The following is a 22570-nucleotide window of genomic DNA, read 5'->3' as shown; positions in this document are numbered from 1 at the left end:
TGGGGGGAAAAAAAGCACCAACGAATCATATACGCTTACTGTGCATATGTGAAGTGAACACAAGATTAAACAATAAATTGGAATACAGCCTGAGAAGCGACATCAGGAAGAATGCAACCTAAAATTACAGTTACTTCTGAATCACACAGAAGGTAAAATGTAGACGCACATGATTCTTAATGTGTAGTATACAGGAAACATCTATGTTATTAACTCCATTAAACTACAGTTAGGAATCTGTCTCTACCGGGAAAGGGGAGGGGGGAATTTAAGCTATAGACAATGGTAACATCTTGCTTGAAGTCTGCAGCGCCTCAACCTCTTGCCAATTCATAACTACTGGCCCTTCCAGTAATCTCAGGCTCATGGCTTGGGCCACGATGGTCAACATTATGTTGTGTGCCTGTTGAATGTCCAGGTGCGGATGGACGCTCATCATCTGATGCAAAAATCAAAACTGAAAGGTGAAGAAGAATCAGATAAAACCAAAACACTAGATTATAGCTCTTGCAAGCAGACAAAACTGTGCTACAGTTTTACTGTTGCCTAGACAAGGCATGTATTTGTAAGTGCAAGCAATAAAAATGCAGACTCCTATTGAGGGCTAGAGAATCAGTGCATCAATAAAGCAACACATGGGCACATTTTTATACGGCTAGATTTCAGTTGCTATACATATCAAATTTTCGCATTATTGAACATCAAGATGTTTCTCGCTAGTTACACCCAAAGGACAGGTTGCAGCCAATTGAGAAATGAGGAAGAGAGCCAAATTGGTGGGGAAACTTTATTACGAGTCCATGTCTGATAACGTGCGATTCATGCAGTAAAAATAGTCAAGGAACATATACTTAAATTGCATGATATAATCAAACTGACATATCAGATTTTGGAAGTATGCTTAATACCGCTATCACAGGCATCAGCAAGTTTCTGAATGACTTCAATCAATGTTTGTTCATGTTCCTGCATCACCAATTATAACCAAAGTTTTAGGGCAAACGGGTTAAGACATAAGCTAATAATTTTGTATTAAAATTGATGATAACCTTAAGCATTTTTTTAGCCTTGTCAATCTCTAAGATATCAGGATTACTTGCATCAAGCACCTTCTCCACCTACCACAACAAAGGCATGGAAAATAATAGGTAAACTTGCAAAGGTCCACGAGATCTCAACAAGGTCGACATATAGAAGTACCTTCTTAATTAATGTGTCAGTGTGCAATATTTCAATTTCCTCATAATCATCCTTCGTAACCCCGTTTCGTGAAGGCCGAATTTCATTAGCAAATTGATTCATTGAGGATGCTCTCCCTCTTCCAAGGTTAGGTGCACCTGCCTCACCTAGTCGAGATATAACAGGTTCATCACCCACCCACCGGATATCCTCTGGGGGAACCTGTATTAAGGGTCAATTTATAAAAAAAGCTCCAAATCTGTTCGCATACAAAACAATAGAGCAAAAGTACCAAAATATAACTTGAGATCAATTAGGAAGTTAATAATAATGGTCGCGAACACACATAGGGGACGGAATTATGAGAATGAAAGCGGCTGTCTTAGCCTTGATATTCAATCACCTTGGTGATTGGACTTCTCAAAAGCTCATATTTTCAGGACAGGAGAAAAAATCACTATGTTAATCAGGTTCAGCATGTGTCAACCATTGGGTTATCGGCAGTTAATGTCATTTGAATAGTTTCAAACAAAACACGCAAATTTGATGTGGTTTGAATCTATGATTTGTACAAACTATAAAACAAATGTCAAGATCCCATGAGGCACTGCATCCATAAAAGAAATATTCGAGCTACAGAAATGAGAGATGGCCACCTCTTTGATGTTAACCCATTCCACGGTCGCATTCGGCGTATTGCTATCATAAACCAAAGAATGGCGGCCCTGAAAATACAAGGAAAAGTAGCTAAAATTAGAAAGATTTTGGGGGGGTTCTGATAGATTAATGATCCGATGATTACATTAGATGTCAAAGAAAGGTGACAAGTCCTACAATAATATGTACTAGCAACTTCCTATTCAAAATCCAAAATCATAGAAAGGGAAGATGTATAATTTCAAATCTCTTTAGACGGTTTTAACAGACACTACAACTGTGACAAACAAACAGCTATAGCGTATAGATTTAAACCTGTCATGAAAGAGAAAAGAATCGAGCGCCATCAGAGATGACCTACCTCAACATGCCATTTTCTATTATACTAGCAATTGTGATTCATATATTAAACGACGCCGTTTAAACTTGAACATGCAAAATGGCAACATCACACATTCTCAGTTACGGAAAGTTGAGCATACATGCCAACAGTAGATTTGAGAAAAATCTTAGTTTTCTTCTTATTGCCATAGAACAATGCGTTGCAAAACACATAATCCAACAGAAGCACTGTCAATCAAAATAAAAGGTCAAAAATCAAACAAAAACATGAGATCGACGAGCAAGAATAAATGAAAATCAATTGCTACACTTTATGTTACGCTTGAGAATTCTGAGTAGATCTTGAACTAGTTTGGCACAAGAAAAGTCAAAAAAAGAAACAAAGTTCCAGCACCAAGGTTCTAAAGTTTCCTTCTTGATTTACCACACTTTAGTGAATAGGTCTTAGATTCTGTATGTATCATTCTTCATTTCTATACTTCCCATACATGTCAGGAAGGTACACATAAATTCACGTAGATCTATATCATGCCATGAAAAATCCTAGTAAACACACTTCAAAGAGATTCTCCAAACCACAGGGCCACAAAGATAACGAAAAGGAAAAGAACATACATCTACAGGATTGTATTCATTTATGACAGCCTCATAGAAGTTATTGTCTGCAGGCCATCTTATCATCACTCTCCTACCAATTAACGGGTCGCGCAAGCTTTCAGAAGGGTCATCCATTGGAGCCCCAGAAGAAACATGATCAGTAAACTGATATTGCATGGGTTTCGATGGGGTGAATGCTGGCTGACCCTATGAAACAACCGAAATATAGATAAATTAATCACAAAGTTAATGTTTGATGTCCATCTCTCTATTTCTTATTATAATTGTTCGAACGTACGGCATTAGGCCTTCGGCCACCAATCCCTGAAGTAGGGACCCATTTCCCAGCTGAAGATAATGTCTGTGTGGTACCAGCCACGGACGGGGGGTGTAGAGATTGAGATGCAGAGCCGAATGGATTTCCTGACATGGATGTCTTCTGCCTTTTACGAGATGCTGAAACTGTTGGACTTGGTAACTGATTGTTAACATGCTGGGGAACACTGGGTGCTACATTCCGGTTTCCACCTGCCTCTCTCCACTCCCTAATCCTGCGAATGAGGTCATCAGCATTGACCTCAGTGAGTAGCTCTCGGTGCTCATCATCTGACACCCTTAGTTCCTTCCTTAGTTCTGTTATTAGACCTTCTTTCTCCTGGGTAACATTCATATAATGAAGCATTATGCAACTGAGCAAGAGGCATACTTCTAACATCAGAACTAAGAACCCAAAGCAAAATAATTTAAATAAACGCAAAACAATATACCCATGTAAGTGCATCAGATTGAGCTTTGAAAGCTCGTAGAACTGCTCCATAAGCTATTTGCTCCAGATTGTGGATTTCAGATTCAATATCAGTCTGCATCTTCTGATACGGGGCTGAGGCTACAAATGATCTTCCGTTCCCTGCGACGCGACTTCCTACTGGGATTCTATTATATAGTGGTTGGGGATTATCATCATCAGTACCTGCACTTGTTTCAACCAACAGATGAAGTACCCAAAGAATCCAAACAGGTAACTGCAACTAGATCTAAGCATTTGGATGCAATAGCTGATAGAAATAAACAAAGTTTACTTAGATAGCTTCTAAACAATATGTTAACCGACAATGGCATGGCTACAGTCTCATTAAACAATTGAACCGCTTTCAGATGGCACTCAGCACAGCGTGTCAACTAAATTATTCAACAAGAATTAAATCCATTACGGATTATATATGTTGCCTCTCTCGTGAAGCAGAATGGAAATAATAGAAAGGAACTTATGCCAAGTATTGGCCAAACCCCAATTTATATTTGTTCTTATCATTCACACTCCAACTCTATTAAGGGTGAAAAGAAACCTAAGTTTTTGAAATAAACGGAATCGGAGCACTTAATTCATGAAAACTGGGGAAAAAATTGTGGCACCACAACCCCAGGTAAAAAAATTCAATTCTCATCCGAATTTCAAGCACAAATTTAGTTTAATTCTCAAAACCCTAAACCTTAAACATGCAAACCCAATTTCTCGACCGTACCTCTGACAAAATCAACGAACCATAAACTTTTTCGGAAAAATTGCTCACAAAACCCTACAAGATTAACAAAGAAACACCAAAAACACATCCAAGATCTGAAAATTCTAAAGCATCCGCACGCCCACACATCCATGAGAAACATCAGTTAATGAATAGAACACAAAATTCAGCCTCAGAAACGACATAAAGATGTTCTTTCCGTTGCATGCAAATAATTCAAACAAGAGAAATGTACTCACCGCTGCTGTCTACAACTCCATATTCCATAGAAAGACAATGTCAATCCAACTGCAAATATATCGTACAATACCTTCAGAAATTTTCTTTTGCTCTTTTTCCCCTTCTTCTGTCTTCCCAGAATGCCAACAATCTCCTCACACAAACACAGACACACAGAGAGAAAGAGAGAGAGAGAGAGAGAGAGAGAGAGATTTTGATAGAAAGAAAGATGATTTATGAGGACGGACAGATGCGAAAAAGCAATCTTTAACCCCTGGCAGGTGGCAAAGAGGGAATGCAAACGGAAATTGAAAGAAATTGGGCCGGATCGGTGCCCCCTATGGGCCCATCTTCAAGCATTTTGGGCCTACTAAATCTCTTACAGTGGCCGAAAACATTTGAGAGCCCATAACCAAAATTGTCTGAAATATTTTGTTTTCCTAAATTAGAAGACAAATTAAGAAAAAAAGAAATACTACAAGTCATTTAATTAATATTTATTGAGTCTCATCCTCTGCCCTTTCTTTTCCAATTTTTTCGTAATTAATTATTTCATATACATACATATATATATATATATATACAAGTTGTGGCCATGATGGGCTCAAAATCTAACAATTTAATTTTTAGATGAATAGATATTTAATAGATATAGAATAGACTTAATTACAAATCACCACCTATTATTTGTGTTTCAATATTTATTAATATATAGTCTAATACTTCACTTCTTAGATGGTAACCTTATAATTACAGCATTACCAAAATAAAATAAATCGCTTTACCCCCCGTTATGTAGTTGCATTTTTTATGTAATATTTTAATTATGTTTAGACCCCATTTGTAAATACGAGGTTATCTTTTTCTATAAAAAATTTTTAAAATTATATCTATATTTTTTCTTAAAGTTCACTGTTTATACATTACCCTCTTTTATTTGGACAAAAAAATATTGACATCAGGAAAAAAAAAACTTATATAAATTTTTAATTTTAACACTTATCAATTTAATATTTTCATATATATTTTTGTACTTAGAAAGCGATAAATATAAAAAAAAGAAGTAATTAATTATTATATTTATTTTATTATTAATTTAATTTAGACAAATTTAATTTGAATAAAAAATTTCATAGTCCTATTCAAGAGCTAGCTAGCAAATTAATTTATATATAAAGCTCAGCACTGAATTTGCACAAATCCCACAAAGCTTTCACCAAAACCCCAATTACAAAAAAAAAAAAAAAAGAAAACCCCATATGATCAAAGGCAAAGCAAAAGCTATAGCTAGAGACCCTCAACTTGTACATACTCACTCATCATACACTTCTAGCCATCATTTCTTGAAACCTTCTATAAGACTCCTGTTTTTCCAACCTGAACTTCTCATGGCAGTTTGCAATGAACAAATCAGCAAGTTTGTCAATCTCATTGCAGCTCCAAGCTTCTTCACACTGATGATCACCCTTGTCCTCAAGCCACTCCAAGTACCTCGAAAGCTCGTCCTCATCATTGCCATGCTGATCTTGCATCCGCTGAGAGTCGGACGGGTTGATCACAGTGTTCCAACTGGAATCATAGTACACATGATCATGGGAACAGCTTTCCGCGCCTGCTAGAGGCATCACATGGGACGAGCACCAGTTGTAGTGCAACCTAAACGACCCGAAAACGATCGTCTTCTTCTTCTTACTCTTGTTCTTGTTTTTCTTCATCAATGGGAATGTTTCCATAATTTGCAGCAAGTGTTTGAAGTGTATTTGTCTGATGAGTTTGAGTAGAAGTGAGTTGGCGTTGGCGACGGCACGTGCAATGGGGTAGATGTGGGAGAAGATGAAGGTTTGGAAGAGGGTTTTGAGCTTGATGGAGGTGAAAGAAGAGAAAAGATTGAGGGAATTGTGAGGTTTGAGGGATGAGGGGGCAGCCATTTTTGCGTTTGGAGTAGAAAATATGATATGTGTTTGGACTATATAGAGGTGAGGGAGGGGGGTGGTGGTGTTGGGGTTTCCATATTGTGACTAGTTAGTAGGTGATTTTGAATAAAGTGGAAACTACTTTGCAGATTGTGAAGTCGGACTTTTTCTTTCTTGGGTTTACACTTCACTACCCACACCTAAATTATATTTTTTATTTTATAATTATATATTATTAATTTTTTTATTTTATAACTTATTTTATTTATATATTTAGTTTTTTTTTAATGAAATTTAGTCCGCATATCTCACATTTCATCATTTTTTTTTGACAAAATTAGTGTTGACAATTTGTGAATTAGATTTCATTTTTTGTCATACAATTATAGGTCGTTAGCACTAACACTATCAACACATAACTAAATTTGTTAAAATAGGACCAAATATAAGATATTCAAAACCAAAAGTGCTACCAACCTATAATTACAGAACCAAAAATATAATTTCGACTTTATTTTTGGTGTGGAGATTTCTTATCTCGTGTATATGTATATCACACTATTATACTATTAATATGAGTATTTTTTAAAAAATTAAAAAATATAATAAAATTGAGCTTAATTCAAAATGAGTCTACATACAATACATCCATAAATAAAAATATCAATATAAAGATTTAAAGTCACCTGTTTGGTGGGCCAATTTGAAACTGATCCAGAGGATGAATTTGTCCACAAATATTAAGATACCTAGACAGTAAAAAACAAGAAAATTGCCCATCACCAAACAATCCCCAAGAAATGATTTCAATTCTTCAGACAGCCCGCTTTTTATCTTTGAACTTGAGGCGATTGTGAGTGTAAGCTTATAAGACAAAAGGTGCTTCGGGTTAGCAAGAAAAAAAAATATAGAAAAAAGAAAAAGTGGTCCATGACAGATTTTAATTTCAGTAAAATAGAGGGTGCAAAAAGCAACTGTACAGTAATATTTGGGTTTCTTGCTGGGCTTTTAGCAGTCAAGCCAGAGTGTGAACACAAACCCCATTCTCGAAAATCAATCATATTTGTCTCACTTTACGTGAATATTTATTTTATTTTATGTGAATATTTTAATATTTATTTATATCACAAAACAAATCATAAAAGCCATAAATTTAATTATGTATCATTTATGAATACGGCTCTCATATTTACAGAAAAAATCGAGCACATGTACGTATACTAACAGAGACATAATAATTAATTTTAAAAAATAAAATAGATTAGATATGATGATCAACAAATTATGAGCAGAATGATGTGGAAGTAGAAGATAAAATTAATATATATTATTAGTGTTGATAAGGAGTTAATTAGGGAAATTTATATATAATTTATGTAAAAAAATAGTGGATGAAGCACTTTAGTTCACTACTAAAAGTTGAATTCAATGTGAAATACAAGATTGGGATACAAATACATACATATATATATATAAATATCACCTTTCCTTTATTGTATTCCCTGGAATCATTAGTCACAATCAGCCACAGTTCCGTGCAACTTCAACAATTTAAACTTTAATTTGAAATTTCTCCATTTAATTTATTTTAAATTACATCCGTGTTTTCGTCCAACTTATTTTCGAAATATTTAGTCTAAGTAATCACTATTTCCAGGGAATTCATGCTCGATTTGATCGAATTTAAATCAATTATATAATAAGTATAATATACTTATCGTGTGATTATTGTACATTCAGAAAAAATACTCAATCATATAATTGATTTGATTCAACAAATCTAATTTGAATAAGAATTTTTCTTATTTGCCGAGCATAATATTCCCGTCTAAATATTTACTAACTCTAACATGACAAGTAAAAAATGGAAATTTACCAATCATGAAAATTTGAATATTTTTTTTCTCTTTTTATCATCTATCACTAATTTCCTACCAAATATAAGCATCATTCCTAATTTTTCTTATATTCTTTAAGACTATAAGAAAAAAAGATAATTATATAAATTAATTATTTTTAATCCAAAGTTATAATCATCTTCTTTATTATTGTTTTCCTTTAAAACCAAACAAAGACTTATTTTTTTTTTCCTATAACTTTTTTCTTAAAACGGTAAGTTGCATGATTCTATTAATATATCAATAAACGGATCACCAAAACATACATTCAGTGGAATTCAAACCCATGACATCAAATTTATTCGTTGGCTCATTCTTAATCACTAGCCTCAATTTGTAGTAAACTGATCAAGATTCGAACATAGTTTATTATTATTTTCATCTAGAATCAACCAACAATCCTGAGATGAATATTTATTGTCAATATATATATATATATATATATGTTTTGGGTGCACCTAAACATTAATACAAAATGTATGACCATGATTTGACATCATGAAGATCTTCAAATTGCTTGGCTAAGAATTTACAAATATTGAATGAGATCAAGATTATGACAAAGCAAAATATTTGGCTTTAGGAGTGCAGAGCTGTCAAGATCCACTGAATCTCAACTCTTTCACAATTAGCTGCACCAAATATTACAAGAATGAGCTGCCAAACAGCCCTTTTGTTACTTACCTTATGCAATGCTACCAATTATGGGAGAAAGTGAAACAATCATGGGAGAGGGAGACCTATCTATCTAACTCACTTCATGTCTACTTACATTATCATCAATAATTGGTGCATCCTAATGTTTTCAAGATGCATGTCTTGCGTACATACCAAGATTTCTGTTCAATCTATGTACGTATGATGTAGTTGTATACGTATTCTGGATTTATACATCATAGCATGTACTTTGATGAATCATCATTTTACTTGTATTCCGTGTTCATTTTCAATAATTAAAGAGTCAAATATGATTCTACATAATTTGCATTGTCTTTTCAATTACATTCAACAACTACATATTGTGAATCTATTTGATACGTCCTCAATTATTTTTCTTCAAGTTTGATGAGTATACACATGTTACCCCTGCAGAAAAGACTAGATTAACCTTCATTAAGGGTATCTTAGTCATTACGCGATCAGGATCCGCGTGTTTTGTAGCAGGCGGGTCGCGGAGGACCCGACCCGGATCGCACAGACTGGCCGAAGACCCGGACGATGACAGCCGTTCGATCGGAACACACGCCGATAAGATACGGCCACGTGGCCCAGTACTTGACGTACAACTGTGTTCTATAAATAGACCCAGATACGCCATAAATGAGGTAACTGTTATGCATTAATTGAGATCGAACTCTGAGATCGCATACATTTCACTCGATCAACCTAACTTGAGCGTCGGAGGGTCATTGTCGGGGACGTGCCCGATGAGCTCACGGTTCGTGTTTTATTCTCAGGGGACCCAAAACCTGATTCGGAAGAGTTAATCAATCTGCAGTGAGATCGTCTCAGGAGATCGAATAATTCGACCTGGATCAGTTGGCGCCGTCTGTGGGAACATCTGAGAATTCTTTATCATTATGGAAGGTTCATCGAGGAGAAATGCTGCGGAAGAGGAAACACCCAGGAAAGGAACAGGAACCACCATCCAACTAACTCCTGACGAGTTACAGAAAATGATAGAGGAGGCGAGTCGAAAAGCAATTGTAGAATATGAAAGGAGAATAGCGACCCCCTAGCCAAGGAAACGGCTAGGAGGCAGTTATTCGAAAATGTTGAACCACTGAGGGAATCAAGGGTGCAAGGTGAACAAGAACGTCGCAGCAAGCGACCAGCGTCGTCCGACGTAGGCTCTAGCAGTCATGGACGTGCGAAGAGAAGGGAGCCCGCGATATCCCGGGCCGAAGTAGAAAGCGTGGGCAAACAGATACACAGCATGACCAAACAGATCGACGAACTGAAGAAGCGAGGGGAGATTGTCTCGCAAAACAAGAATTTCCCTTTCTGTAACGACATCCTCATCCAAACAGTCGAGCCGGGGTTCAGGATACCCGATCTCAGGAGATACGATGGGATGAGAGACCCGCAGGAGCATGTGGCTGCGTTCGAAATGGTGATGAATCTTTATGGACAGTCACCCCCGATAATGGCGAAATTGTTTGCGACCACACTCACAGGGAAAGCTCAGGAGTGGTTTACCAATCTGCCTCGGGGAAGTATTGAATCTTATGAACAGCTCGTGCACAAATTCAATTTTCATTTCGCGAGTAAGAAGAAGCAGAAGAGATCCGCCACCCATCTATTCAACATCCGGCAGAGGGAGGACGAAACTCTGAAAAATTTCATTGGCCGGTTCAACAACGAAACTTTGGAGGTGCAAGAGCTGAGGATCGATATGCTCGGGAGTATCCTCATTCACGGGCTTAGAAAGAGCTCCTTCGCATCAGCCCTCGCACGCGACCCGCCCACAGATGTCGAGCAACTGATGGCGTTAGCACAGAAGTACATCGACGAAGATGAGATGAACGCGATGAAAGATTCTGAATGAAGGGAACGAGATTACGTACCCAGGCGAGCCCAGGAGAACAGGGAAGGAGGGCACAAGCAACCAAAAACAGAGAAGCGGAAGGAGCCCAAATACATCCCAAAATACCACAATTACACTCCCTTGGCTATGTCGCGAGAGAAAGCCCTGATGATGGTTGAAAATGCCGACCTACTGAAATGGCCCAGGCATACGAGGTACACCCCCTCCAAGAAAACTTCCAACAAATACTGCCGATTCCATCGGGAGAGGGGGCACAACACCGAGGAGTGCTATCAGTTGAGAGATGAGATCGAAAGGCTCGTCCGACAGGGATACTTTAGGGATCGCGTGCCCCCAAATTGCAAAATCGACGGAGAAGGAAGGAGAAGCAGATCGAGAAGCCACGATCGAGACAGAAATCCGAGGCCATCAAAACCCGATAGGGCCCCGATGGGCGGAAACAACGCACCTACCAAGGGTGTCATATACACGATCGCAGGAGGACCGACCGCGGGAGATTCGAGCCGAACACGAAAGAGATGCGCTCGAGCGGCCGGCTCCATCCGGGAAAAAGAATTTGTGCTGAAGGTTGAGGATGAAGAGGCTATCTCGTTTAATAGTTCGGACAGACTGGAAGAGGGTGGAGAACAGAACGACCCGATGGTCGTCAAGCTAGATATTGCGAACTTCACTGTTCACAAGGTGTTGATTGATAGTGGGAGCTCAGCTGACATCATCTTCAAAAACGTGGTGGATCGGATGGGGCTGGAGAACGCGAGGCTCGAACCCGTGAAAACCCCATTAGTCGGCTTCGGGCGAAGCGAAGTGGCCTCACTGGGAAGCGGAGTGCCCCCATCTATTGGGGGTCTATCCCCCACCTGAGATTCTTGTGGAAGTTGGTTGGGAATGGTTGGGGATAAGGGATAAATCATCCTTATTTGTAGTTGGATGTGCATTAGTAGGAGTCCTCTTCAGTTGGGGGATACCGCTCATCCATAGTGAGTCCTAGCAACTAGGGAGGTCCTCCCCGCTCGGGCTGATGCGGTCCAAGGTGGTTGATACTTGGGTTGATGACATGTCATGCGGAGGAGTGGACTGCCACATGTGTGGCCCTTTTAGGCCGAATGTTTTGTTGGGCTTTAATTATGGTCCGAGCCGGGGGATGTCCTAGGCATCCTCCCTTCTTTCTGGGCTACTTAGGTTGTCTGAACCTTCCTTTGCCAATCTGTTCTCTGGAAGATACTCGCCAGGGCCGTTTGCCAGATCCCTTTGTGCCTTCTAGGGTATTACGGGCCTCTCATGACTTGGGCCTCTTAGGGGGTATCATGGGTCTTCTATTTCTTCTTTTTGGGCCGCTTGAGTCTCTTTAGGCAGCCAATCCATTTTTATGTATATAAGTAGCCCCCCACTCTAATAAGTAAAGATTTCGACACTTATTAGAGTAAATGTCTTTAAAGGTGAGGCTAGAGGAGGAGGTTTTTTCTTTTTCTTATTTTTTTGAATTCTTTCAAAAAAATGTTAGTAGCATAAACATGTTTAGAAAAATAATAGCTTACTTCGTGCTTGTACGGAGCAGGGTTTTTTTATGAAGGTGTCTCCACAGGAGAGCTTAATAGTGTGCCTTTTTTTTCCCTACTTGCATGTAGGTCTTTATTTTTTATAATGGAATGTTAGATAAGAAAGACATTTTTATATTATAAATAGGTCTGGCACGAAGCAAAATTATTGTGCTTTCTCGGAGGAGGGTCGTGTCCTTCTTGGAACAGGAACTAAGAACCTCTCCAGAGGAAGAATAAGATGTCTGCAGGAAGTAGGACTTAGATGTCTCCGCAAAGAAGAGTTTAGGTGTCTGCACGGGACAGAGCTTATAAGTCCCATAGAGAAGGACCCAAGTGCCTGCCGGAAAAAGGGCTGGGGTGCCTCCATGAAAGAGGACCTTTGAAAGGGATCCCTTGCTGCTCTTCCGAGGGCGCTCCCGCAATCTGATACTGGACGTCTTGAAGGCCTTTCTGTAAGCGCTTTAGGCGTGCAAGCTATTGAGGAGGGACGTCCTTTTGAGTTTGTGAGCAGGTCCCTGGTTTTCTGCGACCGGCGTTGTAGGGGGTACCCTTTTACCTTTCTCTTTTGAAATGTCCACGTCAGGATGGGGTTGCTGCACTAGTTGGGGCTAGTATCGCCATTTGCTCTCATATGGTCGCCATTATCATCTGTTGTATGGTGCATAGGAGTCTTGGGGGGAGCCCCCCAGAAGATGTATGAGGATGTACTATGGCATGGAGGTTCAGTCAGTATGCCGGCAATTCTAGGGGTCCTGGGACCATCACCCCACTAGCGAAGGTTGCCCCACTGGTGGGAGCTAGGGGTGTCCCTGGCACAACTTGCAGGGCTTGGGTGCTACCAGCTATATCCGCGATCTTCTCGAGATTATATGACTAATATGACTAAAAACAGTACCTAATCATAATAATCAATATAAAGTAAAATAAATACATACATATTTAACAGTGGTTACAATTTGAAGTTGGTTTGATTTACGTGATGAAGTTGTCACCAACGTGCGTACCATGATTTGGGTTGCGGGTCTGATTTAAATTACTTGCATAAAATTAATCTCCTTCTCGAGAATTATTGGTAGTCCAAATAAATTGCATTTACATTATTAAATTAAAATGTCAAAGTAAAACTTTCTTTATAAAAATAATAATAATAATTACATTATTATAATAAAATATCAATTGATAATTAAGTATTCTAGTAAGTTAGGATTCTTTCTTGTCCTATCATCCCTAAACATGTCTGCACTGTGCAAGCAACCAACTTTTTTAATTAATTCGATTAATTAATTAAAGGGTCAATTACAACCACTCTTTCAGAAATTTATCATAACTATAAATACTTCCTCATTATTTAAAAAATTATAAATATCTCTTGATGTTTGATGAAATTATGTAATCTAAAAGTATGAAATTGTCAACTTCGCGCTTATTATATTTTTTATTTTTTCATAACAATTTTTCAAAACGATGAGGAGGTATTAGTAATTATACCAAATCTCAAAGGAGATAATTGTAATTTACTCTTAATTAAAATACTTAATTCAGATGTTCATTAGCACTTTTCTTTTATATTTATTTATGCTTTTATTTTCAATTCTTAATTTTTGAAACAGTAATTAAAGTGAAAACATATTTGATTATATGTATTTTTATTGAAAATATATTGATTTAACACTACAGTTCAATATAAAATATAATTTAATTAACTAATTTAATTAACTAAAAACTCAATTAAAATCCGAGGGAAGGAAGAGAAAATTATATGTTTTGGAAAAGAAATGAAGAGATAAAAAAAGAAAAATTTCGATGGAATTAATTTAGAGCGTGTTTGGTTAAATTTATTTAAAACACCTTATAAGTGCATCCATCTTATAAGATGTGTTTTGAACTAGCTTATAAGATGTTAAATATCTTATTTTAAAAATAAATTATTTAAGTCTTCGAATAAAATAAAATAATGTAATTTATAAGATGTTAGTAAATGACAAATTTGTAATTAATTTAATAAAGTTTTAAAAATGAGTTTGAACACTCAGACATCTTATAAGATATTTAAAGCTGCTTATAAGCTCACCCAAACACCCTCTTACATTAATGAACCATCATTGATGGACGTTGCACATGACACGAGAAATTCGACTCAAGGTCCGGTGCTAATAGGAGTTGCTTACTTTCCTAGTAGCAAGGAAAAGGGCATGGCTTTTTTCGTAGTAATAGTGGGCGGGTCTCATGAGATCTATGCTGGCCGTCTCCATCAAACGAAGGTCAAAGGACCATCCAATTCATTAAGGGGCGTAGCGGCGACCTCGCCTGGCGCCATTCCCGGACTACAATTTACTTTTTATTATTAAGTTGTATAAGCATCTCAATATATCCAAATAAGGTGTTTACTTTTCATTATGCAGACCCGTCTCTAATCCAAGAGTCTGGTCTTGTTTGGATTGAATGATTCAAACTACTTATTTAGATAGGTTGAGTTGACTCAATCAAAACAACCTAAGTAAACATAGTATATTTAAGGGTAATTTACAACGAATTCTTCTAAGTTTTGACATAATTATAAATATCACCTCGTTGTTTGAAAAGTTACAAATATCCCTTAATGTTTGAAGAAAATATGTAATCCTTCAACAGAGGCCTAAATTACCAGCTTTGCCCTTGTTGTATTTAAAAAAAATTATAAAAAATCAAACGAGGTAAAAGGAAAAAAAATTTGAAATTTTTCAAAAAGTAAATAAAATTATAATTCATAAATTATTATGGTATTTTGGTCAGTTCACCATAAAAAATAATAAAAACCTGACAAAAGTTAAAGGATTGAGTTAGTTGTTGGGCGATATTTAAAATGAGGGGGTATTGATAATTTTCAAACAACAAGAGAGAATTTATAATTGTGACAAACTTGAAAGATGACCGTTGTAATTTACTCATAATTAATACAATAAACTTCTTTTATCTTGTCATCCAAATAACTCATATTACAAAATAAACGAGGCCTACAAGTGTACAAAAATTTAGTTTTTGTAATCCGTCTTCCTTAATTAATTTATATTTATCGTACGACAACAATTATTCTTACGGTAAGGTTACATTGGAAATGTAGTAATTGAGCTACTGAGTACGATTAAAAATTTGAGTGGCATCCTTGCTAACAGTTATAAGTAAAAGTTACTCGTAATTAATACAATAAACTATTTCGTGTTTTTGGAATGATTTTGGGACCTGAGAAAAGAATATATTGTTAAGTTTGTTGGGAGGTTCTCAACTAAAATTCTCGAATGCAAAGGAGTTCGAGTTAGAGGAAAGCAATCTCAATATATTTAATGAGTTTTGGTGTAATAAATGTCTTACTATAAATAAACTGTACATGAGGTATTTATGATTTTGGTATAGGTTCACTTACCTTATGCCACGTGTCGTAATCCTATTTTGTAGGGTATCAAGCGAATCAACGGCCCTAAGCAATAGGTCTTCTGATTCGGGTCGCGGGTCCGAGTCAGATTGCGAATTGAGAGGGCACGGGTCTTTGGACTAACCCTGTAATAATTAAATGCCTATTTTGAGGGCATTTGTGTTATTTTATTGCTAATTGCATTAATCCCCATAAAAAACAAATTAATTGTATTTATACCCTCAGTCTATGGTCTATTTATATACATTATTCTCATTTCTTGAAAAAATTATATATACACCTATCAGAAACATCAACATCATTTGCATAAAACTACCTTTGTTTTTTGAAAAATTACACATCACCCTCAAAACATGAATATCATCACATAAGCTACTTTTACTTTTTGGTTATTGCAGGAATAGTTTCTCTACGCAAATAATAAGAATAATTTATATAAATAAATTATAAATTAAAGGGCGTAAACATAATTATCCTAAAAAAAGAGAGGGAGAAAAAAATATGCTTAAGCAAGAAAAATTACAAGTTCTTTCAAAGTTCTTACAAGTTACAACGTAATTACCAAGAGAACTATGTTTGGGTCCAACTTACCAGCTCTACCCAAAATGACAAAGTATAAGAGATTCCTTCATAACATGGTCACTAATTCGAGTGATTTTAATTCATTTTAAGTAGAAATAATTATATTTACGTCCTGTGATTTATAATCTATTTATGTAAATAATTATTGATTTTTGCATAACTATAAAAACCACCTCGAAGTGAAAAAAATATAGGAGTAGTTTGTGTAATGATATTGATATTTTTAGGGGGGTGTATATAAATTTTCAAAAAAAAGGGATAGTTTGTGTAAACAATGTTGACATTATTGATGAGTGTATGTGTAATTATTCGAAAGGTATGAATGATTTATAAAACAAACCATAGGCCAGAGGGTGTTAATATAATTATCTCATTTAAATATAATTATCTTGACAAAAATTATATTGTAGAATTTCCAACAATTAAAATTGAGTATTTATAACGATAAAACTAAAACAAAATATTTGTATAATCATTCTCAGTATAGAAATGGATGTGTAAGAATCAGATTCGAAAATAACCACTATGTTTGTTTTCATTTCCAACTTATTTTCGAGACAAGTCAAAACAAACCCAATGTTTGTCATCATTCAAAAACACCTTATTTAAGTGTTTTTAACTGTTTTAGCATAAAAACATACATATATATATACACACATATCTACATAAATATATATAAAAAAGGCATGATTTGACAATGAATAGTAATTTTTGTCTCCCAAAATACAACATTAAATATATAATACTTATTTTAAATTATCTCCAAAGACATGATTTGACAATGAATAGTAATTTTTGTCTTCCAAAACACAACATTAAATATATAATACTTATTTTAAATTATCTCCAAAAACAAATCCAAACATACATACTATCTCTAACACACACTTATTTATCTTTGTTTTTCTCTCTCTATTTCCACAAAACACAACAAAACACTCAAAAAACGAATCCAAACATTATGAACATGTTTTGTCTGTTTAGCATGAATCTTTTCAGTTGTCATTCTCAGTGCTCTAAGTTCAGCAAAATTCGGATCATAGACTGAGATTTGAACAGTTTCCGTGTAAGTAGGGAACCTGCGATGATCACGAATAACAAAATCTTATCGTACATTTGCTGTCCTTGAATGTGGTGTCCGTATTCACCTTGGTCCACCCCAGTGGTGGGGGCAATTTAGGGATGCAAACGAGCCTAACTCGGCGAACTCAGGAAATAAAGGCTTGAGCTCGATTGACACGAGTCGAGCTCGAGCAGCTTGTGAGCTAGAACTCATTAGTGAATAAGTGCATTTAGTTGTAATGCATTGAAATTATAACGATAAAATATATGCATTATATTAAATATTTATTTACAAAAAAAAATAATAATTATCTAAAGGTACTAAACTGTTGATTAAGCTTGTTTTTAGATAATATAAACTAAAATATTATATTTTAATATCATTTAAAACCAAAATATGATGTATTGACTAGCAATTCAAATATATGATGAATTTTTAAAATAAATGTATTTTGTTGTAGTGGATATTGAAATTATAACGATAAAACTCATATGCATTATATTAAATATTTATTTAAAAAAATTATGAAAATGTACTAAATTATTGTTTAAACTTCTTTTTAGATAATATAAACTATTATACTATATTTTAATATCATCTAAAACTAAAATATGAGATATGGACTAATAATTATAATATATAGCGAATAAATGCATTTTGTTATAATGGATTGAAATCATAATAATAAAATTTATATGCATTATACTAATATTTATTTACAAAAAATTATCAAAACATACTAAATAGTCTAATAAGTTTGTTTTTAGATAATATAATATAAAATATCATATTTTAATATCATCTAAACTAAAATATGAGATATTAACTAATAATTCTAATTGATAATGAATTTTAAATATTTATTTACAAAAAAGGATCAAAACTCACAAAATTGTTGCTTAAGCTTATTTTTAAATAATATAAATAAAAATATCATATTTTATTATATGAAATTAAAATAAGAAATATATTGACCAATAATTTTAATATACGATGAATTTTGAATATAAATTTGATATAATATTAAATATACACATATATAATATATATATATATATATAAATTAAAAAGAGGGGTGAGCGAGCTTACGAACACAACGTATAGAGCTCGAGTTCGAGCAAGCACGCTAGCTCGAGGGCTGGCTTGACTGACCTTGCACCCTTAGGGGGCATCCACTCACAATTAGTTTGGGTCTTGATCCCCTTAGTCTTTCTTGCATTGAGGTATTCGATTGCGTTTTTGGCAATGAATCTTGCCACCTCCTCTACTGTTCGGGCATTCTTCCCATGAATTCCACCATTACGTGCTCTCTAAATAGCCCAATCCTCTGTTTTTTGGTTGGCAGATGGAATGCCAAGATTTAAAGGCCAGGAAGTGCTTGTTGCTTTGAGATGTTTCGGGGTTTCTAACATTTCAAAGTTTGAATTATAAAATTATCATTTAATATAGGATAAATTTCAAAAGACTCATTTGATATTTGTCATAATTACAAATACCCTCTATAAAAAATTACAAATATTTTTTTATTATTCAAAAAATTACAAATACATTCTGACAGTCTATTAATGAACGTCTAACAATTAGGGGGTATTTGTTAGCAAGTACTTAATTTAAAGAGATTATTTATAATTTTTTAAATAATAAAAACTATCTATAATTAAGATAAATATCGAGAAAATTCTTTATAATTTACTCTTTAATATATTTATGAAAAAGAATTGCAGATTTCAAATCATGAGATGTCCATTTGATGATTGATATGACCATCGTACCGAACCAAAGAGTATGACAACGTAGTTGTTAAAAGGATATTTGGCTAAATTTATTGAAAATTTCTTACAAGCCGCCGCATAACATATGAAATGAGCTACTACACATTAAGATTATTTTATTTTATCTTTTAATTGTTTGTTTGGTAACCTTCGTCCTATAGCCTCATTGGATGTTACAAGAATCGGTTTGGATTCATTTCTTCGTCCTTTCAACTTGTTTTTGTAGATAATAATCAGATCAAAAGAAGCTGCCATTTCCAGCAGCTTTCTATGACAATGACAACGTATTAGAGTTGCAAGAATCCAGCCATCACCATTATGACAAATATATATCGACAAACCTTAGTTTAGTATGATGAAATTAGGACGGATAAACCATCATATCATCGATATATTTATTGAGTGATCAGTGTACAATTTAAAAAAATAACTCTTCGAGCATAGGCTTGGAAACAATATTCCTCAATTATTGCCAAGTAAACAAGAAATTGGAGAATCATATATACACACATATATAAAGAGAGGGGGAGGGTGGGTGGGGGAGGGGGGGTGAGGGGGTTGACAGGAGAGCTTTTACATGTCTTGATGGGAAAAACAAAGTGCTATTAACGTTAATCGTTTACTAAGCATGATGTTTGATTTTTATATACTAAATTTGGCTTTGGTTTTGTCAACAAGTCACTGTTCATTCATATCCAGTTGAGTTGTTGACATATTCATATTTATATTGCAAGACTTGCAGCATAAGTATAATTAATAAAGAGATAATTTTATCACAGATTCTTGATAATGAACATTGCTGCCGCTGCGGCTATTCATATATCCTGTCTCCATTCCGATCACCACGTGTTTGATGCGGGCTCCTTGAGAAGGTAGCCAACAAACAAGAAGCATAGATTCTGCTGCTGATGCGTTTTCTTGTATGATTCTTCAAGATTGAATAGGTCCCGTTTCTGCAAAAGCTTTTCAGTTGCTCGATATAAATGAAGGGAATGCAAGATAGTGATGGGTTCGGCTGCAATTACGCATTAGAATTTCCTGATTGTTTTCCACAGAGTTATGCTGCTCAGCAGGGATCAGTACCTATGGGACTATTTGATCAGTCAGCAGCAAGAGAAGGCGGCTTGCAACGGCACAACTTTTGGCTGAGTAATCCGTCCAGCCCCATGATCAGCAGGATAGCATCACCGGCACCTGCTTTTTATGCTACCGAAGTTTACATGGGCTTATCTCAGTTTGATTTCCAAGGAAATAAGACCACTTGTTGCTCTCAAGAATTCAGGAATCATAATCTAAGTGTACCGCCGTACCAACAAAATCCAACGGGTTTCTATGGAGATTTGTCGCCAGAGACTGAACCAGATACCCACCTATCATCAGTTATGGAGACTCAAACATCAAGCGGCAGTGAATATATCAGGCCAGAAGGATCCTATGGGAATCTGTTCTGCAACATTGAGAGTGATCAGATACTACACCTGAAAAAAAGGCTACTTGGTGATCTTGATGATGAAAATATGGGAAGCCCTTCAATTCCTTTGGATGCAAATCAGGATCTGGGAGTAAGTCTTTCAAGATTTCACTTCCTTTTGCCATTTGATGCAATGACCGTTTCAGTTAATTTGATCATTCTTCATGGCGTTCACACAGGTGTCCCAGAGTTTATACACATCTCATTTAACTAATGCGCAGCAGCTTGGAACGCCGCCTGGATGCCTTCCAACTACATCAAGTAATAATTCTGGATCCCCTGGAGCAGTTCCATCGAGCAAGACTCGGATCAGGTGGACTCAGGATCTTCACGATCGGTTTGTTGAGAGTGTGAATCGACTTGGTGGCCCTGACAGTAAGTCATCTCTGATATCAGCCTCTGTTTTTCAATCCAAGACCATTACAAATGCTGATTAGTTGTCACATCATAACATAGAGGCAACTCCCAAGGCAATACTAAAGCTGATGGAGACCGATGGACTTACCATTTTACATGTCAAAAGCCATTTGCAGGTACTGAACAAAAACCATAACCTTTTTCGATTTCTGTTTTTGTTTATTCTTAGAATTCTGAGTCAGTAGTTTCCTTCTTGTTGTTATTTTTCTCTGTAGAAATATCGGAATGTGAAGTCCGGGCCAGAATCAGTGGAAGGTACAGGTACACTTTCTGAAACTTTTGGCAATTCATGTAAAAAATTACTAAATGTTTTTCCTCTCAAAATTTCTAGCCACCTGGAGAGTTGCATCTCATTTATTTCCTATTTCTGCTGCTGCAGGAAGATCTGAGAAGAAGACTAGCACAAATAACGTAGCACAGATGGACATTGAAACGTAAATTACTATTCCGCTTGCTTCCTGAATTGTAGTATGATATACAATCATGATGGAGTTTTGGCTCAAACCTCGCTTTTAACAATAATCCTTTGCAGTTTACAAACTTAATTTCCGTTGCACTTAAAATTTTTCAGATACATTTATTTGACCATGTACTTAATTTGTTTCCTTTTGCAGTGGGATGCAACTGAAGGAGGCACTGCAAATGCAACTAGATGTCCAAAGGCATCTCTGCGAGCAACTGGAGGTATCTCTAATGTTTTTCTAACACAAATCCTTCTTGTCTGATTAAAATGGAGTGACAACATTGTAAAATTGATGGAAGTTTCTCCTAGAAGTGGAAAAGAGTGCATTGATCTTTTCATCATTTTTGTTTCTGCTCTAGATTCAACGGAACTTACAGATGAGGATTGAGGAACAAGCGAAGCAGCTGAAAGAGATGTTTGATCAGCAGCAAAGAAGGATACGGAATCTAAAGGAATCAGCAGATTCTAAGAGCACATGTCCTAATAATTTTTCCTCTACTGTTGAAGATCCAGAGGTTTTGGTCTCAGAAGGGTCTGATGATGACATGCTATTTCCCATCAAGATAAACTAGCAGGTTCCGTCAGCCCAGCCCGGAACAAGATTTTTGGTTTCCCTTAATTCAGCACCATGAGCAGCCATGCATTCTGTCCACTTGTTACATAGTCAAGAATTATATGCAATCTGATGAATCTGAGTGAATCATACATCACATTTAGAACATAGGCATACAACATATACTTCCATGTCCGGTCATCTTCTTGTCTGCATATACAGTACAGAGTACACTATTTGACAGTGTTCCAAGAAACAGAAGTTTTTCATCATCACCTTGAGTATATGTCTCGTGCCCACGGGTATGTTAGCGGGTTTTGTTTTGACTTCTGAAATTTTCATTGTTGATTAGCATAGCAATATAATACCACATATTTAACCAATTCACTTAAAAAAACACACAGAATGCCATAAAATATTCAAACA

General features: G+C 35.8%; 5 protein-coding genes across 9 annotated transcripts; 3 read left to right on the top strand and 2 right to left on the bottom strand.

Annotated features, from left to right (window-relative positions):
* Window positions 1–65: 65 nt before the first annotated feature.
* Window positions 66–4767, bottom strand: LOC105162501 (protein EMSY-LIKE 3). Of its 3 annotated transcripts, none has more exons than XM_011080534.3 (9): window positions 4609–4767; window positions 3543–3745; window positions 3074–3430; window positions 2794–2982; window positions 1836–1904; window positions 1201–1401; window positions 1050–1118; window positions 909–966; window positions 66–457 (listed from the first exon to the last, which is right to left on the bottom strand). In XM_011080534.3, exons 2-9 carry the CDS (start codon window positions 3639–3641, stop codon window positions 315–317), a joined length of 1185 nt encoding a protein of 394 aa, XP_011078836.2. In that variant the 5' UTR covers window positions 3642–3745; window positions 4609–4767; the 3' UTR covers window positions 66–314. The 3 variants fall into 3 exon arrangements, with proteins under 3 accessions (XP_011078836.2, XP_011078834.2, XP_011078835.2); XM_011080532.3 differs by having other exon boundaries at window positions 4538–4753; XM_011080533.3 differs by having other exon boundaries at window positions 66–439; window positions 4538–4752.
* Window positions 4768–5660: 893 nt separating this feature from the next.
* LOC105162611 (uncharacterized) lies at window positions 5661–6470 on the bottom strand. The gene has a single exon (XM_011080685.3). The coding sequence runs from the start codon at window positions 6443–6445 to the stop codon at window positions 5837–5839; it is 609 nt and encodes a 202-aa protein (XP_011078987.2). The 5' UTR covers window positions 6446–6470; the 3' UTR covers window positions 5661–5836.
* Window positions 6471–10264: 3794 nt separating this feature from the next.
* LOC148788023 (uncharacterized) lies at window positions 10265–10876 on the top strand. Its single transcript, XM_088880709.1, has one exon. It carries the CDS (start codon window positions 10265–10267, stop codon window positions 10874–10876), a length of 612 nt encoding a protein of 203 aa, XP_088736835.1.
* A 126-nt stretch (window positions 10877–11002) lies between these two features.
* On the top strand, window positions 11003–11737 carry LOC148788022 (uncharacterized). Its single transcript, XM_088880708.1, has one exon. The coding sequence runs from the start codon at window positions 11003–11005 to the stop codon at window positions 11735–11737; it is 735 nt and encodes a 244-aa protein (XP_088736834.1).
* An 8059-nt stretch (window positions 11738–19796) lies between these two features.
* On the top strand, window positions 19797–22449 carry LOC105162502 (myb family transcription factor RLI1). Of its 3 annotated transcripts, XM_088880413.1 has the most exons (8): window positions 19797–19938; window positions 20020–20802; window positions 20891–21086; window positions 21168–21244; window positions 21344–21389; window positions 21508–21562; window positions 21743–21812; window positions 21951–22449. In XM_088880413.1, exons 2-8 carry the CDS (start codon window positions 20224–20226, stop codon window positions 22161–22163), a joined length of 1236 nt encoding a protein of 411 aa, XP_088736539.1. In that variant the 5' UTR covers window positions 19797–19938; window positions 20020–20223; the 3' UTR covers window positions 22164–22449. The 3 variants fall into 3 exon arrangements, with proteins under 3 accessions (XP_088736539.1, XP_011078839.2, XP_011078838.2); XM_011080537.3 differs by having other exon boundaries at window positions 19797–20802; window positions 21344–21383; XM_011080536.3 differs by having other exon boundaries at window positions 19797–20802.
* The last annotated feature ends 121 nt before the right edge of the window (window positions 22450–22570 follow it).

This window comes from Sesamum indicum, linkage group LG5 (genome assembly GCF_026168435.1).
Source record: "Sesamum indicum cultivar Baizhima isolate 11 linkage group LG5, ASM2616843v1, whole genome shotgun sequence".
Lineage (NCBI taxonomy): Eukaryota > Viridiplantae > Streptophyta > Magnoliopsida > Lamiales > Pedaliaceae > Sesamum > Sesamum indicum.
Note: the sequence above shows the minus strand (reverse complement) of the source record. Positions and strands in the feature narration are given on the sequence as shown.

Coding starts and splice junctions, on each gene's coding strand:
- LOC105162502 (XM_088880413.1), top strand. CDS start 20,224: ATGAAGGGAATGCAAGATAGTGATGGGTTCGGCTGCAATTACGCATTA. Junction 21,245..21,343: donor ATGTCAAAAGCCATTTGCAG/GTACTGAACAAA, acceptor TTTTCTCTGTAG/AAATATCGGAATGTGAAGTC. Junction 21,813..21,950: donor ATCTCTGCGAGCAACTGGAG/GTATCTCTAATG, acceptor TTTCTGCTCTAG/ATTCAACGGAACTTACAGAT.
- LOC148788023 (XM_088880709.1), top strand. CDS start 10,265: ATGACCAAACAGATCGACGAACTGAAGAAGCGAGGGGAGATTGTCTCG.
- LOC105162501 (XM_011080532.3), bottom strand. CDS start 4,565: ATGGAATATGGAGTTGTAGACAGCAGCG. Junction 3,746..4,537: donor TGGAGTTGTAGACAGCAGCG/GTGAGTACATTT, acceptor AAACAAGTGCAG/GTACTGATGATGATAATCCC. Junction 2,983..3,073: donor GTGGCCGAAGGCCTAATGCC/GTACGTTCGAAC, acceptor GTTGTTTCATAG/GGTCAGCCAGCATTCACCCC.
- LOC105162611 (XM_011080685.3), bottom strand. CDS start 6,445: ATGGCTGCCCCCTCATCCCTCAAACCTCACAATTCCCTCAATCTTTTC.
- LOC148788022 (XM_088880708.1), top strand. CDS start 11,003: ATGTCGCGAGAGAAAGCCCTGATGATGGTTGAAAATGCCGACCTACTG.